Here is a 23,375-nt window from a genome sequence, read left to right on the forward strand (position 1 = left end):
TATTTTACTTATTTTCTTATCTTTTGGTACCACCTTGTAAACGTCATTTCCGCCGCTCCTATGTATTGCAACATCCTCCATAACATAACATTGTAATTCATTTATATAATTTAGTAACATCTAAACCTGGAGAAGGCTGGTTTGGCCAGCCGAAATATTGTTTTGAAATATATTACGTTGTGTCAGCTTTGCAGTAGGCTTTGTACTTCTCATAGTCTACTAACATAAGCTAGTATATTTAAGTATGTTTGTCCGGCTTGACAACGTACCAACGTCGTCACTTACAAGAGTCAGAATCATTGGTCCCGGTGGAAGTGAATGCAAATCACCCTGAGCTATCATGAATGCCTGCAAGTCCGCTTTAATTCAAGGTTCTCGCACCAGTTGAAAACACCAACTTGCTACTCCATTTGGAAAATAGTTAAGGAGAGAATATTAATATCTTGGTCATCACCTTTGAGTACGAGTTAAGTACGAGTTACAGTACGAAGCATTCAAGTCATTCAAGTGTATTGAGAAAAAGTAAAAAACTCTCATCAAATGAGCCCTCGATCGGTAGCTCAGCGGGAGTTAAACAATTGTCGCTGTTGTGTGACATTTTATATGAGTTGACCATCACGGAATGTAATTATTCAGCGGATGTTAACAAAACTTTTCGCCGAAGTCGAATATGTCTAAAGTTCTTCTCAAATAACCAATCTGACACTGCCTATCAAACGTTCCTTCGCAAGAGAAACACAGACATGGTTCCCAAGTCCAGTTCATCATTTAAAACTCCTTGAATCGTTCTCTCTCACAGAACACCTCGCGTTCCGACGACGTCTCAGACCAAGTAATCAAAACCACCGTATAACGACTTCTCGCTGCTTAAGGGCCCATGAAGAGAACAACCATGAATACAGATTATGTCTCCATGAAAGGTAGGAGTGAATTCGTGCTTTGATTTAAACCTCAGTAACTGAAATCAATTCAGGTTCATTTGTTTTGACGGTTAAAGTCACAACTTAATTCGTATGAAAACCCCACGTGAAGAGGAACTATGCAAACTCTAAATCCAACGCATAAATATTTGAGTCACTAAGAACATTAGTTTCACTTTCTTAGTTATCTTCGAGACCTTCCCGGCATTAAACATGCCACCTTCAGCCTTTTTGCGTTGGTTTGGTGACACAGAGCATATTTAGTGCTCTGAGTTTTCACCGCCAATTTTATATATGCAAAAAGAATCGTGTATTATAATTGAACGTATTGTTGTTTAATCAACTCCTTCGCTTAACTTTAAATATAGAAAACCTCCTTATAGCGTAAGGAGCTTTCTCTGTTATTTCAATACATGGCTTCTAATTTTACAATCTTTAAAACTCAGCTGTTTTACTGGTCTTGTATTGATATTTAACGATAGCGCGTTTTTGCCGTGTTTATAGAACGAGAAGCCCATTTAATACCATTTATTTTGTTCACGTTGACAGCAGCTATTGTTTGTGACGGCTGAACTGGAACTTGACGAATAAATTAAGAAAAGAGCTGTAAAAGTTAGCACAAGAAACGACTGTTTTATATAAGTTATAAACCACATTTATGTTTTTTAATCACGAAACGTTATTTTATATATTCCTAGATTTCCATTGTGTCAAAGAAGAAAAAAATCTGTTAAATGGAATTAGAACATTTCTTAACATATCCTCTTACCGAGCATAATTACAGTTTAATTAACACGCAAATGTAAATTTTTATGCTTACTTTTCTCAGAGTTGCCGTAAAACTATCTTCTAGAACATTTGGGAAACACATTTTAATCAAAAGCAGTGATTCGATGCCATTTGCCTATAAGTTCAACTAATGCAAATCGACATAAATTATCATAAATTGAAATAATTATTGATGATGCTGTGACCGCCAATTGCATATGTGAAAAGGTAATCAAGCGGCACAAAGATATTTTCCCGTGCTATTAAACCACCCGATTGACAGTCCCTTGTTTCCGTTGTATGAAAATTTCGTGACGCTGCCTGCTAGCGAGAGAGGCCTGTTTTGCACGCACTAGAAGTGAGATCTAACTGAGAGCCCAACGAGCGGACAGAAAAGTTATAGCGAGTAGGCCTGTCTTAGTTGCATTCGATAATGCTTGATATACTCTTGCGCAAAAAATCACTACTTTGAGGCTATTGCAAATGTGCCTTTAATCTTACATCCACTGTTCCATCACGTAACACTTTAATTTGTCTCAAGCGGCTATTACTCAGACTACTGTTTGCATTGGGTCTCTTTAAATTGATATTCTTATATTAATTATATTGGCCAGAGGGAAAGTAACATGATTAATGTATGGATTAGCAATGTAGCTTTAATAAAATTTTTTTCTACAGCTGACCAATTAAAAAGCCACAAAAAGGTCTTTACACGGTGGATAAATCTGCAGTTGTCCAAGGTACGAGTTAAGTACTGACAAATATTGAATGAGCATAACCATTGTCCCGCACAGGACAGGAGAGTTGAAGGAATGATCAGATGGGAAATATGTGTCAGAAGCGGAAGAGTGTACTCTGATTTTATGAACTAAGGTCCAAAGAAAGTTCTTATCAAAAAGAATAAGAACATTTCAGTGAGATCCCAAAACTGGAAGGCAGTGTATGTAAAGGAAAACAATTTTCTAATGTTCCTCACTTATTTTGAGCTTTAAACTTTTCTTTTATCTCTTAAAATGAGAAACTGCATTACATTGTAAATGGCAGAGTGGGTCTATGATGACCCAAAACATGATACGTTACTGATGGCAAATGATATGTAGTAAATAAACCCTTCTTCTCTTCACTTCCAAGCTTCGAGGGCAAATGTAAAAAAAGACAGAAAATTCCAGTAATGGCCACGGCATAACTACAACCAAATAAATGCAAGCGAACAAGTTTACTGGATTTTTCAATTGTGATTGGATTACAACAGCTAAGACGTACCGTGAAGGCTGTGACGTCCTTTGTTTACTTTTCTCTTCGAAAAAATCGGGTGACTTTAATCAAATCAAACAACTGTTATCGTCTGATAACCGCCTCCGATTTTGTAGCACATGGCGTTTTTTTTTTTGTCCAGTGATGAACACACAAAACTTTATTAATTAATGGGTTATAATGTGCTATATCTAATATATTTCTAATATGTGAATTTGGTGGAATTACAAGCAATTTAGCTAACGAATGAAACAAATGGTGTCTGCCCCCTTACCACTACCATTGAGAGCAGAAGCTGATTTTTTTTTTTGAACAATTTTTGTCTAACAGGCGAAGTCTCCCGTTGAAGTTTCTGACCTAGTCAGCGATTTCAGAGATGGCGAAGTGCTTGTTTCTCTCGTCGAGCTTCTTCTTGGAATTCAAGTGGCCAGAGCTGAGCCAGTGAGCAAGCGGATTAACCAGATACGAAATGTCCAGGAGGCCATGCGACACCTGCTAAAAAACAATGTATGTCCTACTGAAACTGAGTAATAGCCATTGTAGTGCTGTTGAACTGAGTGCATGTTGAAGCCAATTCGAGTTTCATTTGCTTCACTTTTCCATTATTTAGGAAAGTGCACCTTGTCCTCAACTAAGGTCCACCTGTTAGGAGTAACAAAAATCACTCGTGTCTTAGTTGCACATTTCCCAAGTTCGGCGGGATACTGAACGCTTTCCCTTAGTTCTCATGATCATCGGCTGACTGCTGGTGTGAGTGATTTAACTCTACTGGCGTTAATTAATGTTTTTTTTTAACCTACTGCTAAGTGGGGAAGGAAATGGGGAGGGGGAGAAGAACGCAACGTGTAGGCCAAAATTCAGACCTTTTATCTGAATGGTCATACTTTTAGCTTTTGACAACAAGCCTCACAAATTAGAGCTATATTAAATGAACAGTACCCAAATTAAGTACAGATCAGAAGTTTCCATTAGAATGTTTTCACTTAAAGACTGATTTCATCCACAGACTTGAAAGTTAGAATCACCTTGTATAGCATAATATACAGCGCCACAGGAAAGTACTGCTCACCAGCCTTAATTTGAATGATCATACTTTAGGATTTCAACCACAGCCACAAAAGGTATAAAAACCTTGTTACCGAAAAGTACTGCTTATTTTGTCAAATGACCACACTGGCAAATTTTGTTCACACCCTGGAACACATTGTAGGAGCCAAAAGGTTTCATGTAAGGTTTGACGCTATGCTTCATAAGCTTGTTAAATTCACTTTTTTTTTTAAGGTTAAAACAGCTGGTTTAATCGCAAGTGAGATCACAGCGGGGGATGAGAGAGTGATTCTCAGCTTGGTGTGGAGTATCATTCACCATTTTCAGGTATCATGAAACTTTTAAACGTAGTTGCTCTTTCCTTTTCAATCTCAACCTTTATGTAAACCCTATCTACACCGGGGCGATGGCTACCGTTTGAGAATCATGACATAATCACCACGTCATATTGCGTCATCAAGCACAACTCCCTTATTAAGGGTTACATATGTATTCTAACTTCGATTAATCGGTCACTTATTTCTATAATGTAAATAATGCGAATTCGTTATAACAATCAAGGATAAAAGTATACTATTAACCGCTAATTTAGTGTGACCTAACTAAAGAAGCCATGTTATCTGTTTTCAACGCATTTTACTCCCCCACACCCTCCCCCATACAATGTTGAAGTCCCACCAGGCATTTTCAGTTCTTACATGGTCTCAACATTGTACAGGGGTGCCAGTGGGGGTCAGTGATTTGATATTTTCGTTCTGGCTTACCGCTTTTATGTCGCTTGCGTACGAATACATCGAAAAATTCGAATTTGTCCCAACCCTTTCGTCCTTGATTGTAATTGTATTTCAGGGATCTCTGGTATATGACGCGGATGTTCAAGATTTTTGTATTTTTGTAAACGAAGTCGTCGATATTCAGCATTCAAATGTTACAAGGTCTTAACGGTACTTTAGCGAGGTTATGTTGCAAAGTGAAGCACTGGAATATTTTTTGCGCTTCATTTGTAATTATCCGTCTGCCTATACTTCCGAGGAGAAAATATGAGTCAGAGTATCCTCGACCCTGGAAAAATGTTAAATTTACTACTGCACTTTGAACAGATAAACGAGGCGTTTCAGCCAGACCCTGGGGATAACAGCAGTGTGGACAAGAAGCTGATTGAATGGTGTCAGGAACGCATTAAGGGGTATGATCACTCATCTTATTGCCTAGAAGATAACGTGATAATGTCTGATGTACCGGTAGTTTGCTCTTTTGGCTTAAAAGATTCTGTGAATTATAAACAATTAAACTTTTCCGTCCTCTGCTGAGATTAAGGGTGCGTTTGGTCGACCATACGCCAAATATAAGAGGTTTAGTGAGTAATAGGTCTTCAATATTTGTGCGGGTACAAAATTGCCGATACGTGTTTCCAAATTTACTTGAACGTAAAATCTATAGGCTATTCCCTTAATAGGGTCAACTGAACGCAACTCAGATACCGGGGGGGGGGGGGGGTGGGGGGGAAGGGACGGGGGACTTCCATATACAGTGATGGGGGTGATCGTCGAAAATTTTGAAAAGAACCCCTAAGGTACCAGATTCTGCTTTGTGGGTGTGGACCGGGCAACTTTTTACCCCTAAGGGGTACGAAATCAGTTGGACTGACATTAAGTTTTTCTCGTATTTTTTTGGCGCAATACCCTTAAAGGTACCACCATACCTCTGAGGAAAGTTATTTTATATTTAGTACTGTAAGGGGTATCAAACCACGAATTTTAACCTCTAAAAGGTACGACGATCACCCCCGTCACTTTCATATGGGAGTTTCCCCTAGAGCTCAGATAATCCTCTAACAGCTGTCTACGTGGCCGTTGTTCGGGTCGTCGCGCAATGCTTCCCCTCCCTGACAACTCAGAGAAAATTTACTTGATTTGACTTATTCCTCTATACCACATGGTGGGCAAAGAGTGTCAACTTCTGCACTATTAGCAGATTTCCTTTTTGCCTCGTTGCACGTCATTTTGATGACTACTGTATATTGCATATCGTTTGACTAAATCTAGGCCTGTTTGATCTCTTACAGAAACAGTAAAATTGTCTGCGTTTCTAATCTAACCAGCAGCTGGAGTGACGGTTTAGCTATCAATACGCTTCTTCACTCCTTCAAGTAAGTTGACTGCAAGTAACTTAGTAAGCCTTTTTGTTTTTAAGTTATAACAAATTTCTCAGATTGTGTTTTCTTCCCAGGCCGGGGTAATACCCGTCGAACACATTCTAGTTGTTTTTAACTGGCTTAGCCCATAATCTTGTCCACCTTCGGTATAATTATACAGAACGAAGTTAATTCTTACTATCTGACCCTTACGAATTTACTGTTAAATAATGCTTTTAAAGTTGATGCCAAGGTGAATAAACGGCTCAGTGTGTGAGTCACAAACTGACTTGTTGATCAATGTCGACAATAACGCGCGCTTACGGGGAGTCGTAATAGACCCTTCCCCAAAATGGCAGCCGAAAATTCAAATAACTTAAAATTAAAAACGTATACCAGCACTACAAAGAGCACTTTTACTTTAGTAACCATGCAAAGTTTCAGCATATCAGATCTAATATCAGCTGAGAAAATGTAACTTGAAAAATGAAAAATTTACAGACGTTTTCATGACTGGCGGTATGACGTATACCCCAAGTAATACAAACGTCTGTAAACTTTTCATTTTTCAACTTACATTTTCTCAGCTGATATTAAACCTGATATGCTGAAACTTTGCAAGGTTACTAAAGTAAAGGTGCTCTTTCCAGTGCTGGTATCAGTTTTTCATTCAGTTCAATTTTAAGGCATTCAAATCTGTTACCGCCATTTTGGAGAAGGGTCAAGTAGAGCCCGAAATGCGATGATTGCAAGGCCTCAGTATATGTATCGTTAAGGACCACTAAGTCTGAACAGGGGTCCACAATATTTTTTTACCTTTTGTTCCTTTTGCAAAAGCTAATTTAAAAACATATCCACCCAAAAAATAGCAATCAACCGTAATCACTTGCGAGTGTTTATGTAAATGTAATCACGATTCACCATAAGTACACGTAAAACTATATTTATTATTGCTGCTAATTTTTCAGTCCTGATAAGTTTGATCTTGATGCAATCAGTTCAAGTGATGTGAAAACCCGTCTCACGCATGCGTTAAACCTGGCGACTACAACTTATGGTGTTCCTTCTTTGTTCGACGCTGAAGGTAAGAAGAAAAGCGCTGTATGAGCTAGCCATTTATTTCCGGAAAACCTTGGAAAATCGCAATTTTACCCACCTGAAGCCCGGTCCAAATGTTATATCACTTATTTTATCGTAATAAAAAAAATAGCAGTTCTTGAATTCTATCGCGGTAAGGACAAAAGAAAACAAACTCATATAAGTGTCGCTTATCCTGCTCCTATGTTGCGTGATCGATTACACAGGTCCAAACTTCCCAACAAGTTAGGCATTGTATCCATTCAATTAAGATGATCTAAGACAATAAGTTGAATTTGACGTTTATTTCGTTTGGCTTGTTTTCAGCGTTTTTTTTTTTTTTTATGCCGTTTGTTTGTTTCTTTAAGGGGGATTACAACGGAGATTTTGCTAGTCAAACTGCCAAAATATTTGAGAAAGTACTTTTTGATTTTCTCTACCAAAAATTGCTTTTAGAGGTTATCCAAATTGACACTGAATAGGTCAAATTGCCTGTCAGTAACTCCGTCATATAAATGTTCCTAACATAACCCCACCTTTTCTTGTTTTTGTTGTTCAGATATTGGGACTGATTCACCTGATAAAAATTTGATTACGCTGTTCTTGTCGTATTTGTATCAACTCTCTGCTAAAAGAGGCACAGTGAAAATATTTAAGGACGAAATAACACTCCCCGCTGAAATGAGAAGGGTAAGTTGTTATCACATTACAGTTTCATATAAAACTAGTTGTGAAGTGGTTTATGTCACATAAGATCGTCGTCAAGCTTATCAGGAGAAGTAAAAATGTTTAACTATACAAAACTATCGTCTTATCGGTCTAATAGGAAATTTCATGAAAGCGTTATTCGGCTACAACTAACAGAATGAATTGGTAGATGTAGTCAAATTAAGGAATCAAAAAAATGTCCTATTAAGATCTCACAAAATGCCGTATTACGTGACTTATACATGAGGTACAATCGCCTTGCCCCGGAGGAAAAATAATGACATTTTGCACATTGGATACCCTCTTAAAAGTGAATTGCTGCATGTAGGAAGTGGATAATTGTTAAAAATATAGGCAGCTATTTTACAAAAAAGTACTTGTAGCAAGGGAGCATAGCATTTACATTTTTTCTTCCGGGCCATGCAGTTCAACACGTTTCTATTTGTGACTATTTCACTCCTACCTCATAACAATCTTTCCTCGATTTGTTTTTCTCGTTACTTTTCCAGGAATATGAATTCAAGACTATCACATCACATCACGAGACATCACTATCAGCCAGTACCACATATCATATGAAAACCATCACCACCACTCACGAGGAAAAAAGCCATGAAGTATTTCATGACGTGAAAACTGTCAAAGAAACTGGACAAGAGAAAGTCGTTCATATCTACGGTTTTCCGCAAAACATTCACTTTCAGGAGGTAAAAAGTCGACAGTTCAAACATTTACTAGGAACTTGAATAACTTCGAGGAGTAACTGATAACTATGCGTAGGGATACCGTAGACGCACCTTTCTCAATCACCAGCTAATTTGAACCAGTTTTCACTATTTAACGGACCTCCCTATTTATTTGTTGTAAGGGAGGGAAAAGTGGGGAGATGAGGGAGGGAGAGAGTACGCAAAACCTCAATATCGGAAAATAAAAAAAGCGGCAATAACTGCAATACCCGTCCAAAATTCACAAAATATTGAAACATGCACGCACTGTAACATCGAACTTACCAGAATCCCGTAAACCCCTTCAAGTTACCCGAAACTACAAAAACAAAAACCTCCATGTCTTCCCGGTCCCTGGTAGCGTAGTGAGTTCTGATCATGACGAAGTACCGTTTTCTCAAACATATTCAAACAGTTATTAATTTCTTAGATCCAAATTTAATTAGTAAAATATTTTCGGGGTAATTAGGAAATCTGTTACAACGAATATTTGGTTTTATAATATAGCCACCTTAAAGAGATTCGAGTTTTGAACGTCAGAACTCCTAACTGTGGTCAAATTACCTTATTAACTCTGTTGGTAAAATAAACATTCATTTCCACCCCTCCACCGACGCAGCACCTCAGTTTCTTTAGAAACTCAGCCCCTTATGGAACATGCATCTGTTGCACGTTGAAAACCAGAGGCGAATATTAGCTAAAATTAATTGGCCACTTGTAACTTCGGTTATAAAATTATATACAACAGAAATTTACAAACCATGCCACTACGATCACTGAGCATTGAGGAAACATCTTTAATTGTCATTTCCTTCATTCACAAGTTCATGGCAATTCCGTCCTTTTCTAGTCTGAAATGTCAGCCGTCTCCTCCCCCTAACCCGCGCCCCCTGTGGGTTAGGGGGAGGAGACGGCTGACATTTCAGACTAGTCCTTTTCGTCCTTTTAACTTCCACAACATAAAACAAAGAGCGCCGCTCATTTACGGATTGATCATACCTCGGTTTTTTCTTTTTGTTTCCAGAGAAGAACTTTTGCTGTGTCGCCATTTCGAAAACCCACACCGAACTCGTCCAGAAGTACATCTGGGACTGCTAGCCCAGTATCTCCATTTAAAGATTCCGATGCCAAGGTATTCGACAGCAAACTGGCTGATCCATGGACAACCTTTTTTAGTTGCTTTTTTCCGCTGCTTTTGCTATAGTTCAAGCTTTGTTTTTCTCTTTTCTTAGTATTTTTTGAATTCTTTCAAAATAAGTCGACATTTGCTACTTAACGCTGCAATATCACATTGTCTTGTTTAACAAAATTTTTATCGAAATTTCATTCTTTCGTATTCATATAAAATATTTCGTTATTATTTTTCATGAGGAGTCAGACGAGGAAGCCTTAATGTCGACTTCACCTCAGACAGCAGGAGAAAGGAGTTACGAGTACACTGTTACCAGCAAAAGAATCATTACAAATGGAGACGAGCATATTACTTCCATTACAACTGACAAGGTATTTACCGGTCTGCGTCCCTCATTTCACGATGACATTGGTTGTGTTTGGTTGGAGACTTTTTTTGGAGAAATGCCTTAAGCATTTCAGCCGTTATTAATTTGGTGGAATCCCTCTGCGAAAAGGTCCTCTGGGTTCGTCGTATTCATTACTGAAACGAGGACCTCTGATAACCTCTGATAAATGCCCTGACAATCATTGTACATCTTAACGTTCGCAAATGTACTGTGGAAAAGTAACTAACGCTGGCCATTGCGCTCATAATAACCATAAAGACCAACTCCTTCCATATCGCTAAATTTATGTTTCCTTTTCATTGTTTACCCCCTCTTCATTTCTTGGCTTGTTGCCTTCAAGTAATCTATTTCACTCCTGTAACACTAGAACAGCTACTGCTTATATATTCTCCTCGCGTGTCCTCTTTCAAGTCTAAATGACGACCTTTAACAACGAAATGTCACAGACTTTTTGAAAGACAACAGAAGAGAAAATCCATGTGATAACCTATTTATGTAAAGATGGTCAGAGTTAATCTTGCCATAAAAAGAAACTTGACAACCGAAGAAGAGAAACGTCCTTTTATCTTGCTCTGATCTTGAAACGGCGACCAAAGTTAAAGGTTATGGGCCCTAACGAGTCACATGGTACATTATCCGCCATGCTCAAGAGCTGTTTGAAGTTGCGCACTGGGGAATGCAAAACAATGCAACTTCAGGTAGTCAAACTTGATTTTCTTCTTTTGGATGTCCCAGTGCGATGCATGACCTCCATCATGGTGGAAAAGTCCCATTACTGGGACTTTTTCCAAGAATAAATTTTCAATCTATTTAGGAACTGGAGACTCCAGCAACAGATCCAATAATGACAGCGAAAAAGGCAGATAGCGATAAAGATGGAGAAAAAGAAGGTGAAATAGATGCCAAAGTCGCTCAAGGTGTCAAGGAAGAGATAGATACATCTGACAAGGAAATGAAGCAGAACGAAGTTGAGGAAAAGGCCGTATGTAGTATAAATGTTACCTATCCACACCATTTATCACCCACATTCACACTCATCATCTCGGCTCGTCTGTTAAAAAGAAAACAAGAAGCTTTAGTCTTGTTAGCTAGCTAACCCAGTCATCGTTCAACTCCACTCCTTTTTGTTCAACAAGTTTATACTTACGTCCTTTGTAGACCTATTCTCATAAATGGCTGCCGATAAACTAAAATTTTATTTTCATGATTATTAGCCGTACTAGCCTCTTTAGCGTGTGCAAAATTCAACAGATTTTTACTTTGTTGTGAGGTTTATAGAGCTGAAAACGGTCGCCAATTATGAAAAAAGGTACTTAAATGTAAATTAAAAGCGATTCTCAAAGGCTGATGAACTTGGTTTTCATATTGAAAAGGAAATTACATCTGTTGGCTTTGTTAAGTGAGGAAAACTGGATTCACTACAAAAACATCTCCTCCCTCCTAGAAACTCAAAAATCAACTTCAATCTCGACCATAAAAAAACTAGAAAAACAAAATACCAAGTACGGCATTGTTGGAACCCAAGGGGAGTTTTCTCACCAAATTGTACTCTGATTTCCAAAAAGAGATTACAGAGCGAGTAATCACTCACAAGCAAGCTTGGCAATTTTGTCGGGTTTGCCTTCCGCAAGGTCAAGATTCATTTGTGTCTCTATCTCCTTTACCTTTCATGGGATGCTTGTTACCTTGTTCTTGTTGTTGTTTGGACTGAGTTTGTATTATCTTCTTTTATTTTTTCAGGTTAAGAAAGTATCAAGTGGCAGTAGAGATGTTCTGTTGATATCTACTGAAAGGATCACCGGTGGCAGCACACCACAAAAGACAGAACCATCTGAGCCGCTTTCTCCGCATTCCATTAGCGAAGAAGATGGTGAGACTGACGGTGGCCCAGCCCGGTATTTCAAATATCACAAAGATGATTCTACACCTCCAAGGTAGATTTGCAATGTTGACCTAATATTAATATAAATCTTAAATTTCCCATCCATACCTTAATGATATCTCCCATTGATATTTCTATGTGCCAAACTTTCTTGCCTCACATCTTTCACTCTCTTGTAGATGAATCCATTTATCGAGCTTTTAGGATTCAAGTTCTCATAATAAAGCATAAATTTTTGTAACGTGTATCTTATACTGACGTCGTAAGCTGTGGTAGGTTCAAGACTTCGGGTAAACGTTTGCATTTTACTTTTGTAGGCGACAGACGCTGAATAAATTAAAAATAAAATAAAATAAAATAAAGAATGTGTGGGTCTTTAATGGTGGTACCCATTGAACGTTCCCTGTTTGTGCGTGCAATTTATATTTCATAGGGAAGGTTGACATCTGTATGGTCAGCAATTTGTTCTGGATTTTTAAATGTCATTTCATCCTCGCGAGCTATCATAATTATGCTTTCTAGATACATGACACAAATTCAGATCAATTTGGGAGGAGAGAGAAAAAACACCGGGTAAGGAAAGGTGTTTTGCTTACGTTTTCACACCGGATTGCAAGCACGTACTAATCGTCAATTCCGCGCTAACCATCTCTAACGTCTGTTTTACCTTTAAATGAGTGTTTGAGCTTCTTTTTTTCCAGCAGCTAATACGTTTATGTAACTAACTAACAAAGAGATCTGTTCTCTTTGAGAGATTTGTTCGCTTGTGTGGATCTCTCAGAAACATCCAGTTTTGGGAAAGGATGAATAGAAGAAGGTTACAACACATTGAGACTAACCTCGCCACGAGAACATATAACCACTAATTTAATTTGTTACACCCACGAAGTCACTGATAAACCGAAGCACTTTTTTAAGTCAAATATTTGAATTATAAAGCTAGAATCGTTACTGATAGATCTATTCGAAACGGTTCAAGGCAGCATCAGTGATGAGATACCCACTAGAAAAGGTATAAGTCACTCCTTTTTGAAAACCTCCTTCCGTAAAAAGAGTTCTCAGTCTGAAGTCAGTTGAATCAGAGAGTTGGCAAAATTTGAACGGAAAATCCTTCTGTCGACGACCATAAGTCTCGTCCAGGTAAATTTCTATAGAGGTCTTATTTAAATTTCCCGATATACCCTTTTTGTTCTTAATATAGCCTAGATTTCGGTCAGGTTTTTTTTTAACGTGGATCGATAAAAGAAGTGTGACCTAGCTAGTTCATCAAAGCATCGATCAGTAATGTTCCTTTTCTTTCAACAGGTCTACAAATTTCGTGGATTATTTCAAGAATAAACTGGATACAGTTGATCAGAACCTGTTTGATCTGGATTACAATTTAAAACATTCGGATAAAGACTCCATGGACCTAAAGGCTACCAAGAATGCTCTGGATCATCACAAGGTCAGTCTCAACGAATAAGATATTTTTTTGGCCACAGTTTATCTCACGTTATCCCCATCACCCATTCTTTCAATAGTAACCTTTATGGAGCGCCTGTTGCAAAGTTTCAGGACGTTTCTACGAAATTTCTGACAATCAGTTGTAATATCTTCAAGTGCAGGAAGATGAGTCTCTAAAGGACTTTTTTCATGAAACGGCTGTGACCTGTAGCCAGGGTACAAGCTACGAAATATGCTGGCAAATTATCTGCATCTTGTAGTGAAAGTCACTTTCGCCGCAGAATTGTCCAGCTTCCCTCGTATCGGCGAATTTATGTGGTCGTGTTGCCATTTTCTTGTCTAATAGGATACACTGTTGCTAAAGTTTACTTCTCTCGATTTCCCGGGCAAGCTGCTGGTTTTTGCATTATTTAAAGGGGAAATATCACGCAAATTTGCTGTTATTTCAAAACCCCAAAAAGTTTGTCTGTCAGCTGAGACAACAAAATAATTGTCAAGTTTGTTATAAATTATCACCCCATTGCAATAAAACTGTCAATAAGTGCCTCTGGCCAGACACAGAGTAGGTCCTTGAGTAGGTCGGTATTGGATTGAAACTTGAAAAATTTTAGGCTAATGTTTTTCAAGTTCTCGCATTTTTGTTTCCAAAATGTGCTAGAACAGATCAAGAGTTGTTCCTTTCAAGAATTGATATGATTTCTTTCCTCTCGTCATTCTAGAATTATTTGGCAACTGATTGAAGGTCTTATTTCGTCATTTTTAACAAAAGATTTCAAAAAACCCATGATACTTCCCCTTTCAATTCAAGATGTGTCCTACACTGCCTGCATTGCTAGGTTGTTTTCGTTTTATTAAACAGGAGGTACTTCTTCAGCTGGAAACTGTCGAGGCCAAAACATATGATGTCTTGGAGGAAGGAAAGACTTTGATACATGACAAATGTTTTGACCAGCCACACGAGGATTACTTCAATGACAGAATGGACGCCACACAGCGCAAAATGAAAAGACTGGAGGACAACATCACCAAGGAACATCAGAGGTAGAAATAACTAGTACAATTACTTTTAATTATAAATTGTCTTTCTTACCGCTTATGGATGGACCTGGATTTCCATTCCTTCTAATAGCAAGTCTTTATCAACTCTTCCTGCATTGTAACTAGCCGGTTCTCTCCTTGTCTGGTAGAACTATTACCTGTGTTTTGAAACTTACCAATAAAAAAATACCAAAAAAATACCAATCCCATCAGTAGTGCATTCCCCAATTGGAGAGGTCACAGCTGGATTATTATCATAATCATAATCCACATGCACATGTCCACGTGAATTTATTTTTCGCCATTTGCTCAGGTTATTTGACCTGTATATGATTTTACTCAAACAACACATGGAGCGAATGAATGATTGGCTGGTACGTGCTGAGTCCCGGATGGCCCTTGATGATGTCATAGAACCAACGTACGAAAGTGTGAAGCAGCAAGTCTCTAATCACCAGGTTTGTAGATAAACAGTCAGCTAGAATACCGTATAAAACAAACTTATTTCAACACAGCATGTATGAGTGTGTGGGGTAGCAGGTTGTATTAAAAACTTCTCATTATACTTTGAACTTTGAAATTTTATGCAAAACTTCTAGTACATTTCTTTTTTCTTCTGTAAAACAGTTTGTTTAATTATAAATTTTACAAATTTAAGTTAAGAAACGCTTCCGAATTCAAATAATTGTAACAAAAGCATCATCGCGCTGTAAGGTCATAAGAAGTTTTAATTTCACGGGTTTATCGGCAAGAGCATAGACATGGTATAATGAATAACAATAGTTGGCTTCGCTATACACTGGGATGACACCTTTTTTAGTGAGCATTGGTTTTCATAACAAAAACATCCGTGGACTATCCCAAATTGAACACTCCATCGTTTGTTAGTTTAAATAGGGCTTTCAGAAAGATGACACGCACGCGCCACGCTATCACCACCCATCCAACACTTGCATCTTTGGCGATTAACGTATGTACTTCAGCTACCTGTAGAATAGAAAGGACTATGCGATTTCCTCCTTGAAACTGGTATTGAAATTCCACGTTCTAACCATGTCTTAAAATTTTTGTAGGCGTTTCAAGAAGATTTGTCAAATTACTCTGTGGTAAACATGATACTGGACATGGACTTGGACGATCCAGCTATCGATGAAACGATTAGAGACTGGGTCAAGGTTAGGAACCACTTACCGTAGAGATTTGTTGTAACAACTAGCCAATTAATAGATACTTTTTACATGTAGCCTACCTCCTCTTCTTTGCTCTCTTCAGATTTGGGAGGGGAAAGGGGTGGGGGCAAGAAAGTACCCGCGCTAACTTGGGACGTTCCTAACTCCTTTTAGTATTAAAGGAAACACCACCAAGCATCGGGAATCTGTTAAACATTATGCTGCTAACCACATTTGGTCAAACATTTCGTTTTTCACACGGGTTGATGTTTCCATGACACCAACATCTCGTTAGCCATTTAATGTCAAAATCTGGATTGTTGTTTATTTGTATGTTCGTTTGTTTGTTTTGTTTTGTTTTTTCGTTTTTTTAAATTTAATCCTCTTGTGTCATACAAGTTGATTTTGGTCAATCGCTAAAATCACTATGGTGAGATAACTACAGCTAGTAAGAAAAATAAGAAAAGAAGTGTCGCGTGTGTGAGTGAATACATGATATAGTCTATATTTGAACATGGATGAATGGCTGAATAAAGGAAAGATTTTTTAAATCTGTTATCCGCAGTTCTCATATCTTTCATTCGATTCACCCCGAGTTTATATAACAAAATTTAACTCGCGAAATGATGAGCTTCCCGTTGGCTTGATAGCTCGGTTGGTATAGCACTGCACCGGCACTGCAGAGGTCATGAGCTCGAATCCCGCTCAAGCCTGAATTTGGCTCATACTCTCTTTCCCACTGCTGCTGCGTAAATAAGTTCTTTAAAATAATATATATAAGTTCGAAAAATTGTATTTTGTTGTTGGTTTGTTTAGTTGTTGTTGTTGTTGTTGTTTTTGTTTTGTTTTTTTTCGTGTGTATCAAACCATTTCCCGTCATATTAGGTTTTAAGCGAACGTTGGGCGGCCGTGTGGACCTGGGAAGAGGAGTGGAAAGAGAAGCTGAACAAGGCCCTGCTCGGCTGGAATAAATTCCGTGAAGACGAAAATGCCCTTCTGTCATGGCTTTCAAGTAAAGAACAATCTCTGGATATGATTGGTGAGACAGATATCACGGATGAAGAGCAAGTTAAAATGCACTTGAATTTACTGCAGGTAAAAATGGACCAATTCACAAAACTTATTAATTAAAACAGAGACCAGTTAAGACTTTAGTCTAACGTATTATCACAAAACAAATTGAAGAGGAAACAAAAAGAACATGAACCCGATCCTCCCTTGAATTTTGCTCTTATAAATCAAAATAGATTTGCTTTACAGTGGAATTCCTTTCCTCGACGTCAGTGATGGCCTGAGAGTGTTTGACAAAATTCTCGGTAAGCGCCGGTTTACACGGTTTTTATTTGTTACTTAAGGCGGATTTATGATCTACAAAGTCTGTTGCAGTTGAATAATTTTTATCAAGTTTAGCCGACACTTTCAAAAAACATCAATTAAAATTAAAAATCAAAATCGGATTTAAAAATACATTACCATTCGGTAACGACGAAACGATCAGCACGACGGTCGTGCCGACAAAACTGGTTGAGATGTCGTAGCATGTAAACCTACCTTAATCTTTATAGAAGTAATTTACTTTTTTTCAACAGAAAACGACCTTAAACACTACCTGTGACTAATTTTGTTTCTGCGTTCGAACCTTTCTTTTCTTTTTTTTTTTTTTTTGTAACAGACACTCGAGCGCGACATGGAAACACAAGGAAGGCGTCTGGAGTCACTGCATGAGACCGGCGAAAAGCTTATCAAAGACGCTGAATACCACAACTCTACTGCTAAAGGGATCAGAGACCAGATGGAAGACTTTGACAGATGCTGGGCTGATATTGTTAGCATCACAAAGGAAAGAAAGGCAATGGTAAGTATTGAGCCACAGGGTGACAAGCGTGATGATGGTTGAAGCCTTGGTTTTGATAACTAGAGAAATTTGAGTTAAAACGTCCTTAGGTTCTGCATTTTACATTGATACTTTATAACTTCAGTTCCTCTGTCTAACCAAGTCTAAGAATCCTAACTGTGTGTATGATATTCAGTGCTGTATGGTCTAACCTTTGACTGTGAATCATAGATATTGACACACAGTTGCAATTGTCCCAGGGCTAAAAGTTATATTGACATCCCATATTCCCCACTGTTACTCGGAGTGAAACATCGTCACAAAAAATACGTTTAAAGTGTCTACGTACATACTAGTGAAAGAGTTCCAGTTAATCATGAGCTGGAGTTTAAGACTGCAATAACTTTGACCGACCATTGCGGTAATTTGAGGCTGTGCCTAAAATGGGGACGCTAACTCGAGGACGGAGACGCAAGGATGCGAGTTCGGGGACGTGACATCGGGGAAGTAAACAAAACCTATCGATGAAGTAAAAATTGAATTTAAAAAAAAAAAAAAGAAGAAGAAGAAGAAGAAGAAGAAGGTATATACACTGCTTTTGCATGGAATTGGGGCTGAAAATAGCTGGTCTGACGTAAATACGGAGCAAAATTAACAGCCCTTAGCCGCATTTACGTCAGACCAGCCATTTTCAGCCCCAAGCCTCGTTTTCAAGGTGTAAACTTGAGAAATCTCGCACCAGTGAATTACGGAAGCAGTTAAATTGAAAAGAACTTAGCTTGACCCATGCAAAACATTTTGTTTACGTCCTCGATGTCGCGTCCCGACAACGAATTGACTATTGCGTGGAACGAAACGACTTTTTCATAGAAGAAGTGACTTTGACTTGGAACGAAACGACCGTTTTTCGTGTCCCCGCGTCCCACTTTTCCGAACTCGCGTCCTTGCGGCCCCGTCTCCGTCTCCGTCCCCGAGTCCCCGTCCCACTTTTATACACAGCCGTGATTTGAGTATTGTAAAAGTCTCACGGGAGACACATTGCTTAGTTTGCGTGATTACCGTAGTGACTTGGCAAGTGCACTAACATGTTATAAACTGCTCCCTATACTGTAGCTTGAAGATACCCAAAACAAACTCAAACATATGGGAAATTTGATGAAAGACGTTCGAGCTTGGCTTGATGACGTAGAAAAGTTTTTAAAGCTTCTACGAGAGGAAAAGGATCCGTTGAAGGAAAACAAAATCCAGGAAAAGATCGAGGTATGTTTTTACGTGATGAATTCAAGTGCAGTGAAAAAGGGAGTCATATCCTTAACACTATAACCTTTCAAACATCAGGAGTGAGCAGCCTTCGCTTCCATTATAACTCGGTCTTCATGTGGACGCGCAAGAGCTAGTGGTGGAAGACATTTTTGCCACAGCTCGTTGTTTGTTTTTCTATACCCTATGACGGACCTCTAACATCCAACGTGATATTATCTCCAAGCTAAGGTTATTGACTCAGCACCAGAATGTAACTTCACTTGCCTTACTGCGTCTTTCAATGATAAATTAAACACATTTAGAGCTTCAGAATCCAACTACCGATGCTTGTTTTACTGCTGTTATTCATTACAGCGACAAGATAATGGCGACAATTGCAACCGATTGAGCACAAAAATGCAGAGACCGACAAAGTGGCTCGAAATCCACCAATCAGAGTGTACGAAAGTGACCTTTTGACCCCGTTGAGCCAAACGTCTTTTTCCCAATACAATAAAATACAAAATTTTATTTAGACGCGGTAAAAATATAAGTAAATAAAAATAGGGAATTTACATACTCTATTAACTGGTTTACATATTTGCCGTGTGGGAGTCCGATGTGGAAAGCCATTTATTGACATGTTTTTTAAAGAGACTTAAGGAGCTAGCTGCTCTGTCTTCCTCGGGGAGACTGACTTCCAGAGTAAAGCTCCACTGTAGGAAAAGCTGCGTTTTAGGTAGTCAGTTCTCGGCCTTGGTAATGCCAGTTTATAGGCAGCGTCGCGAAAATCATAGGACGCAATTCTCTCAACAAACATGCAAAATGTCAGAAAGATAACCTGGGGCGAGCTAGTTGATATTCTTGAAAACTATACAGGCTTTTACTTCGCTCTTCTGACAGAAAGGTCCTCCCAGCCAAGCGAGTTGAGAAGTTCCTGGGGTTTGTTTCATACCTAGATTTTGTTATGACTCTAGCAGCGCAATTCTGCAGCTTCTTTTTGTACCAAGAAGTGAACTACACTGATTGACGGCGGTATGAAACGTAACGATTGACTGAATCTTGAACTTCAGAGTACGCATATCATTGAAAGGCGCAACAATAGATAGTGCCAAATCCATTCTTTTTTACAGCGTTCCCTTTTGGACCAATGAATGAACACGAAGTAAACATCCTTTTCTTATTATCTTTGCCATAAAGAAATAATGCTATTATGTCTCAAGCAAAGCGCTAACTCTTTGCTCAGTTATACATGGGAAAGGATCGGTCCGATTCAACGATGAGTACTTATTTATTATTTTAATTTGCAGTTGAAATGCGAAGAAAGAGATAAAAACCAGCTAAAAGTTGACGAGATCGAGCAGCTGGAGGATGCACTTGGCAATACCATTGACAAGACATCAAACTACTACATGAAAAAAGTTACTAAACCATTCCACAAGCGATGGGATAACGCAAGCATTGCCCTTAACAGATATCGTAACGAGGATTACCCATTTATCAAGCCGGACGACTGTTTTATTGTTAAATGTTTCAAGAAAGCTCTCGTGGCGAGTTAGTAAACTGATTCTAAAGAAAAAAATGCACCATAGCTAACGTTTAAAAGCATTGAATCTTGTAATAGGAACAGACCTCAACACCCGTGTGGATGTGGACTGCATGTATGTGTAGGCTAGGAGTAACCCGTTAACAGACAAGAAAAAACAAGTCAAACGTGAAAAAACAAAGTAAAAGACACAGTGGATTTAATGGGGTGGGGTGGGAGGAGAATAAATTTTTTTGGACACTTACTTCATTGTCTTCAGACGGAGAGTATTGTTCTATCTGAGATAATAGTTCATCGCTACATTTTCTCCGAGTCTGATTGGTTTAAATGGATCCAGCGTGACACAATAGTGTTGATATAATCCTGGAAGAGTCACTGTCAGAGCATATAGTGTCCACCCACCGAAAAGGCCCAGATGGATAGTATTCGTCTACGAGAAAACCTCCCATACATTCTTCCAATTCGTTAGCAAACAGCTACAGGTTGCTTTCATTGTATTTTCAACCTTCAGGCGTTTTCTATTCGTCTTTTACATTTTCATTTTACCCTTTTGCCTCAAACGTCAACTGACTTGGTCAGCTGTAAATTCGAAATGCCAGTCTCAGCGACTGTCGTGCGTAAGAAAATTTAGTGGTTAACGGTAAAAACAGTGCAGTGTTTCTGTTTCGAGACGATCAGTCTGATGGTAGCCTCTTGCAATTTTTATGTTCTTGAAACAAATATTAGGTTTCGAGGGTCTACATGCAAGTGGACTAGTTTACAGAACATCGTATTTCCAAGGGGCAACTGTCAAACCGAGAGTCTCGAGACAGAAACACTCTATTGCTTAATTATAATTTAAAAGAGAGTTGGCGGTATAAAATGTCAGTGTTACCATGTCCATAATAGGAGCTTGGATTCAACCGCAATTAGCTGTAATGGTGGTTCATTTGTGTACAACCAGAGTTAAGTAAAACGTTACATCAAATATGTAGCAGTTGGTTAATCTATTCGGCTACTTCTTTATGACTTTGTATCTTATTGATAATATCTGCTTTAAGCAGGGTGGACTTGGACTCCTTGTTGGCCTTTGAATTCTGGAAAACTAAACACCTTTGTCAACACTGTGTCAGTTATCTACGTGTATAAATGGATACCGGCGAACTGAGCCGTGAACTTCGATTGAATAGCATCCAATCAAAGCTGATGGAATTTAATTGCTGGATTTAGACTAACTATAATGTATATCCTACAAAGAAAATTGGCTTACACTTAGAACTGATCTAATTTGTGTGTCAATGACTTGGTATGGGAGAGGCATTGTCATAATCAGTGTTAGTCAAAATGTAACTCACACTGCCGATTAGTACGATGGTAAAGGCATTGCCAGTTAACCGCCGTTATCAATATTCAGTAATGTTTACTGACTAACAGGCAGTTTATTAACGCAGGGCACACTCCAGCTTGGTCTGGGAAAAAAAACTAATCAAACTTTGAGACGTACAGGAAATATGAATTAAAATATAGTTCATTTGCTTTTGTTTGTTCATTTGGTGTGATAAGAAAAAGCTAAGTGTCTAAATAATTATCGTAAAACAACTTTAATCGAAACACGAATCAAAAAATCATCTTTACTGTTGTAATGTACGTGTAGTGAGGTGCTGAAGTATTTTAAATAGAAGCGGTATTACTTTAATCATCAATATCAGCAGCAGCAGCATTATTATCGTCATCATTAGCTACATCACCTTAAAAAAGATTGATTTAAATGTCCTGGCCAGGCCAGGAAAGCAACTTCCCATACAGGTGTACATACTATCAACTGAAATCGAAGCGATCCTCTCACAACTTGCAAAACAGTCAAAGAGGATTTTGTCAGCAGATTCGTGTGTTGTAGGTGTGCAGTTGTTGTAAAATCCAACGGAATGCGGGACCATGAAAAATAATTTAGAACTGCCTGTTTTCGCCTGCGAATTTGTTGATACATTGAATTTTTGCAATTTTATTTCGCTTCATATTGCTGCATGTGTCAAGAAATTTTGGCAAGATTTCCACACCGTCCCTGCATTTATTATCTATACAGTCTTTGTTCAAAGGAAACATTACCGATAACAACAGAGCGTCTTTGGACTACGCTTTGTTCCTCGACGTTTTACATGGTCCATATGAACCATATTGTTATCCCGGGATTGTTATGCAGCTCGGAGCACCCCGACCCCAGGAGCACAGAGTATGAAGGCTTCGCAGATATCGCTGCCATCGTATATATTCCTGTTTGACAGTGAAAAGAAAGGCCATATAAAAGATTAGAGCCTGTGGAATTCAAAGAAACCAGACGACGAAATCAGTATTTTACTAGCTCTATTTAAAACACCGCCGGCTACATTGTGAGTTGACCGCTATTTTAGTTGGGTGAGCATCGCTTCTCGGTCCCAGACCCTGCTTCTGTCTCGGAAATGTCCTTCGTATAGGGAAAGGTGGTCGTATCATTAATTATGTTTTGCACTCTTGGAGCGATACAGCAGGTAGACGAGACAATTTTGCCACCTGCTAATTAAACTTTGGCAGTTGCAAACTCAAACACGAGGCACCAAGCAAGAAATTAAATTCTAAAGAATGTAAACCAAGGACAAACATTACCACCTATTTCTGCAATCGGACCTTCCATATGCCAAAATTCTTAGAACAACCGCGTTACAGGTTTTTGTTTCAGACCAGAAAAATAATTTGTGTTTTATCCGCCTCGTGCCTCTGTTTACTAAAGCTAACGTGTGTACGTAAAAAGCTGGGAGGGAAATTGTTTACAGAGAAAGAAATAATTCCATCACAAGTCATTTGTAGAAGATACATCAAAGAAAGCATCTGTCTGCCAGTGCAGCGAGTAAAAATATAATTATAGACCTTATTCCAAAATGGCTGCTATTTTAATATTCTTTTGTTCGTATTCAAATTAGCCCTCCTTACCTCGTTCTTAAGCTCCAAATTCAAAAGAATATTTTACCTTAAACGAGGCAGGAAGGGCTGATTTGAATGCAAACAAAAGAATATTAAAATGGAAGCCATTTTGGAATAAGATTTATGGTGAT

At 38.5% G+C, this 23,375-nt stretch overlaps 1 protein-coding gene across 3 annotated transcripts; it reads left to right on the plus strand.

Annotated features, from left to right (window-relative positions):
* The first annotated feature begins 598 nt into the window (after positions 1-598).
* LOC146474455 (dystrophin-like) lies at positions 599-21,825 on the plus strand. 3 transcript variants are annotated; one of them, XM_085117059.1, is made up of 22 exons: positions 599-920; positions 2,367-2,428; positions 3,273-3,449; positions 4,224-4,316; positions 5,090-5,175; positions 6,055-6,138; positions 7,092-7,207; positions 7,760-7,890; positions 8,418-8,615; positions 9,658-9,765; positions 10,008-10,136; positions 10,968-11,135; positions 11,894-12,087; positions 12,558-12,608; positions 13,341-13,482; positions 14,341-14,522; positions 14,833-14,977; positions 15,593-15,694; positions 16,574-16,783; positions 17,361-17,543; positions 18,636-18,782; positions 20,075-21,825. In XM_085117059.1, the coding sequence occupies exons 1-22, from the start codon at positions 878-880 to the stop codon at positions 20,321-20,323; spliced, it is 3,000 nt and encodes a 999-aa protein (XP_084973185.1). In that variant the 5' UTR covers positions 599-877; the 3' UTR covers positions 20,324-21,825. The 3 variants fall into 3 exon arrangements, with proteins under 3 accessions (XP_084973185.1, XP_084973184.1, XP_084973186.1); XM_085117058.1 differs by having other exon boundaries at positions 600-920; positions 10,005-10,136; XM_085117060.1 differs by lacking the exon at positions 12,558-12,608 and having other exon boundaries at positions 600-920; positions 10,005-10,136.
* The last annotated feature ends 1,550 nt before the right edge of the window (positions 21,826-23,375 follow it).

This window comes from Pavona decussata, unplaced genomic scaffold, assembly GCF_977016875.1.
Source record: "Pavona decussata unplaced genomic scaffold, jaPavDecu1.1 SCAFFOLD_89, whole genome shotgun sequence".
Taxonomy (NCBI): Eukaryota; Metazoa; Cnidaria; class Anthozoa; order Scleractinia; family Agariciidae; genus Pavona; species Pavona decussata.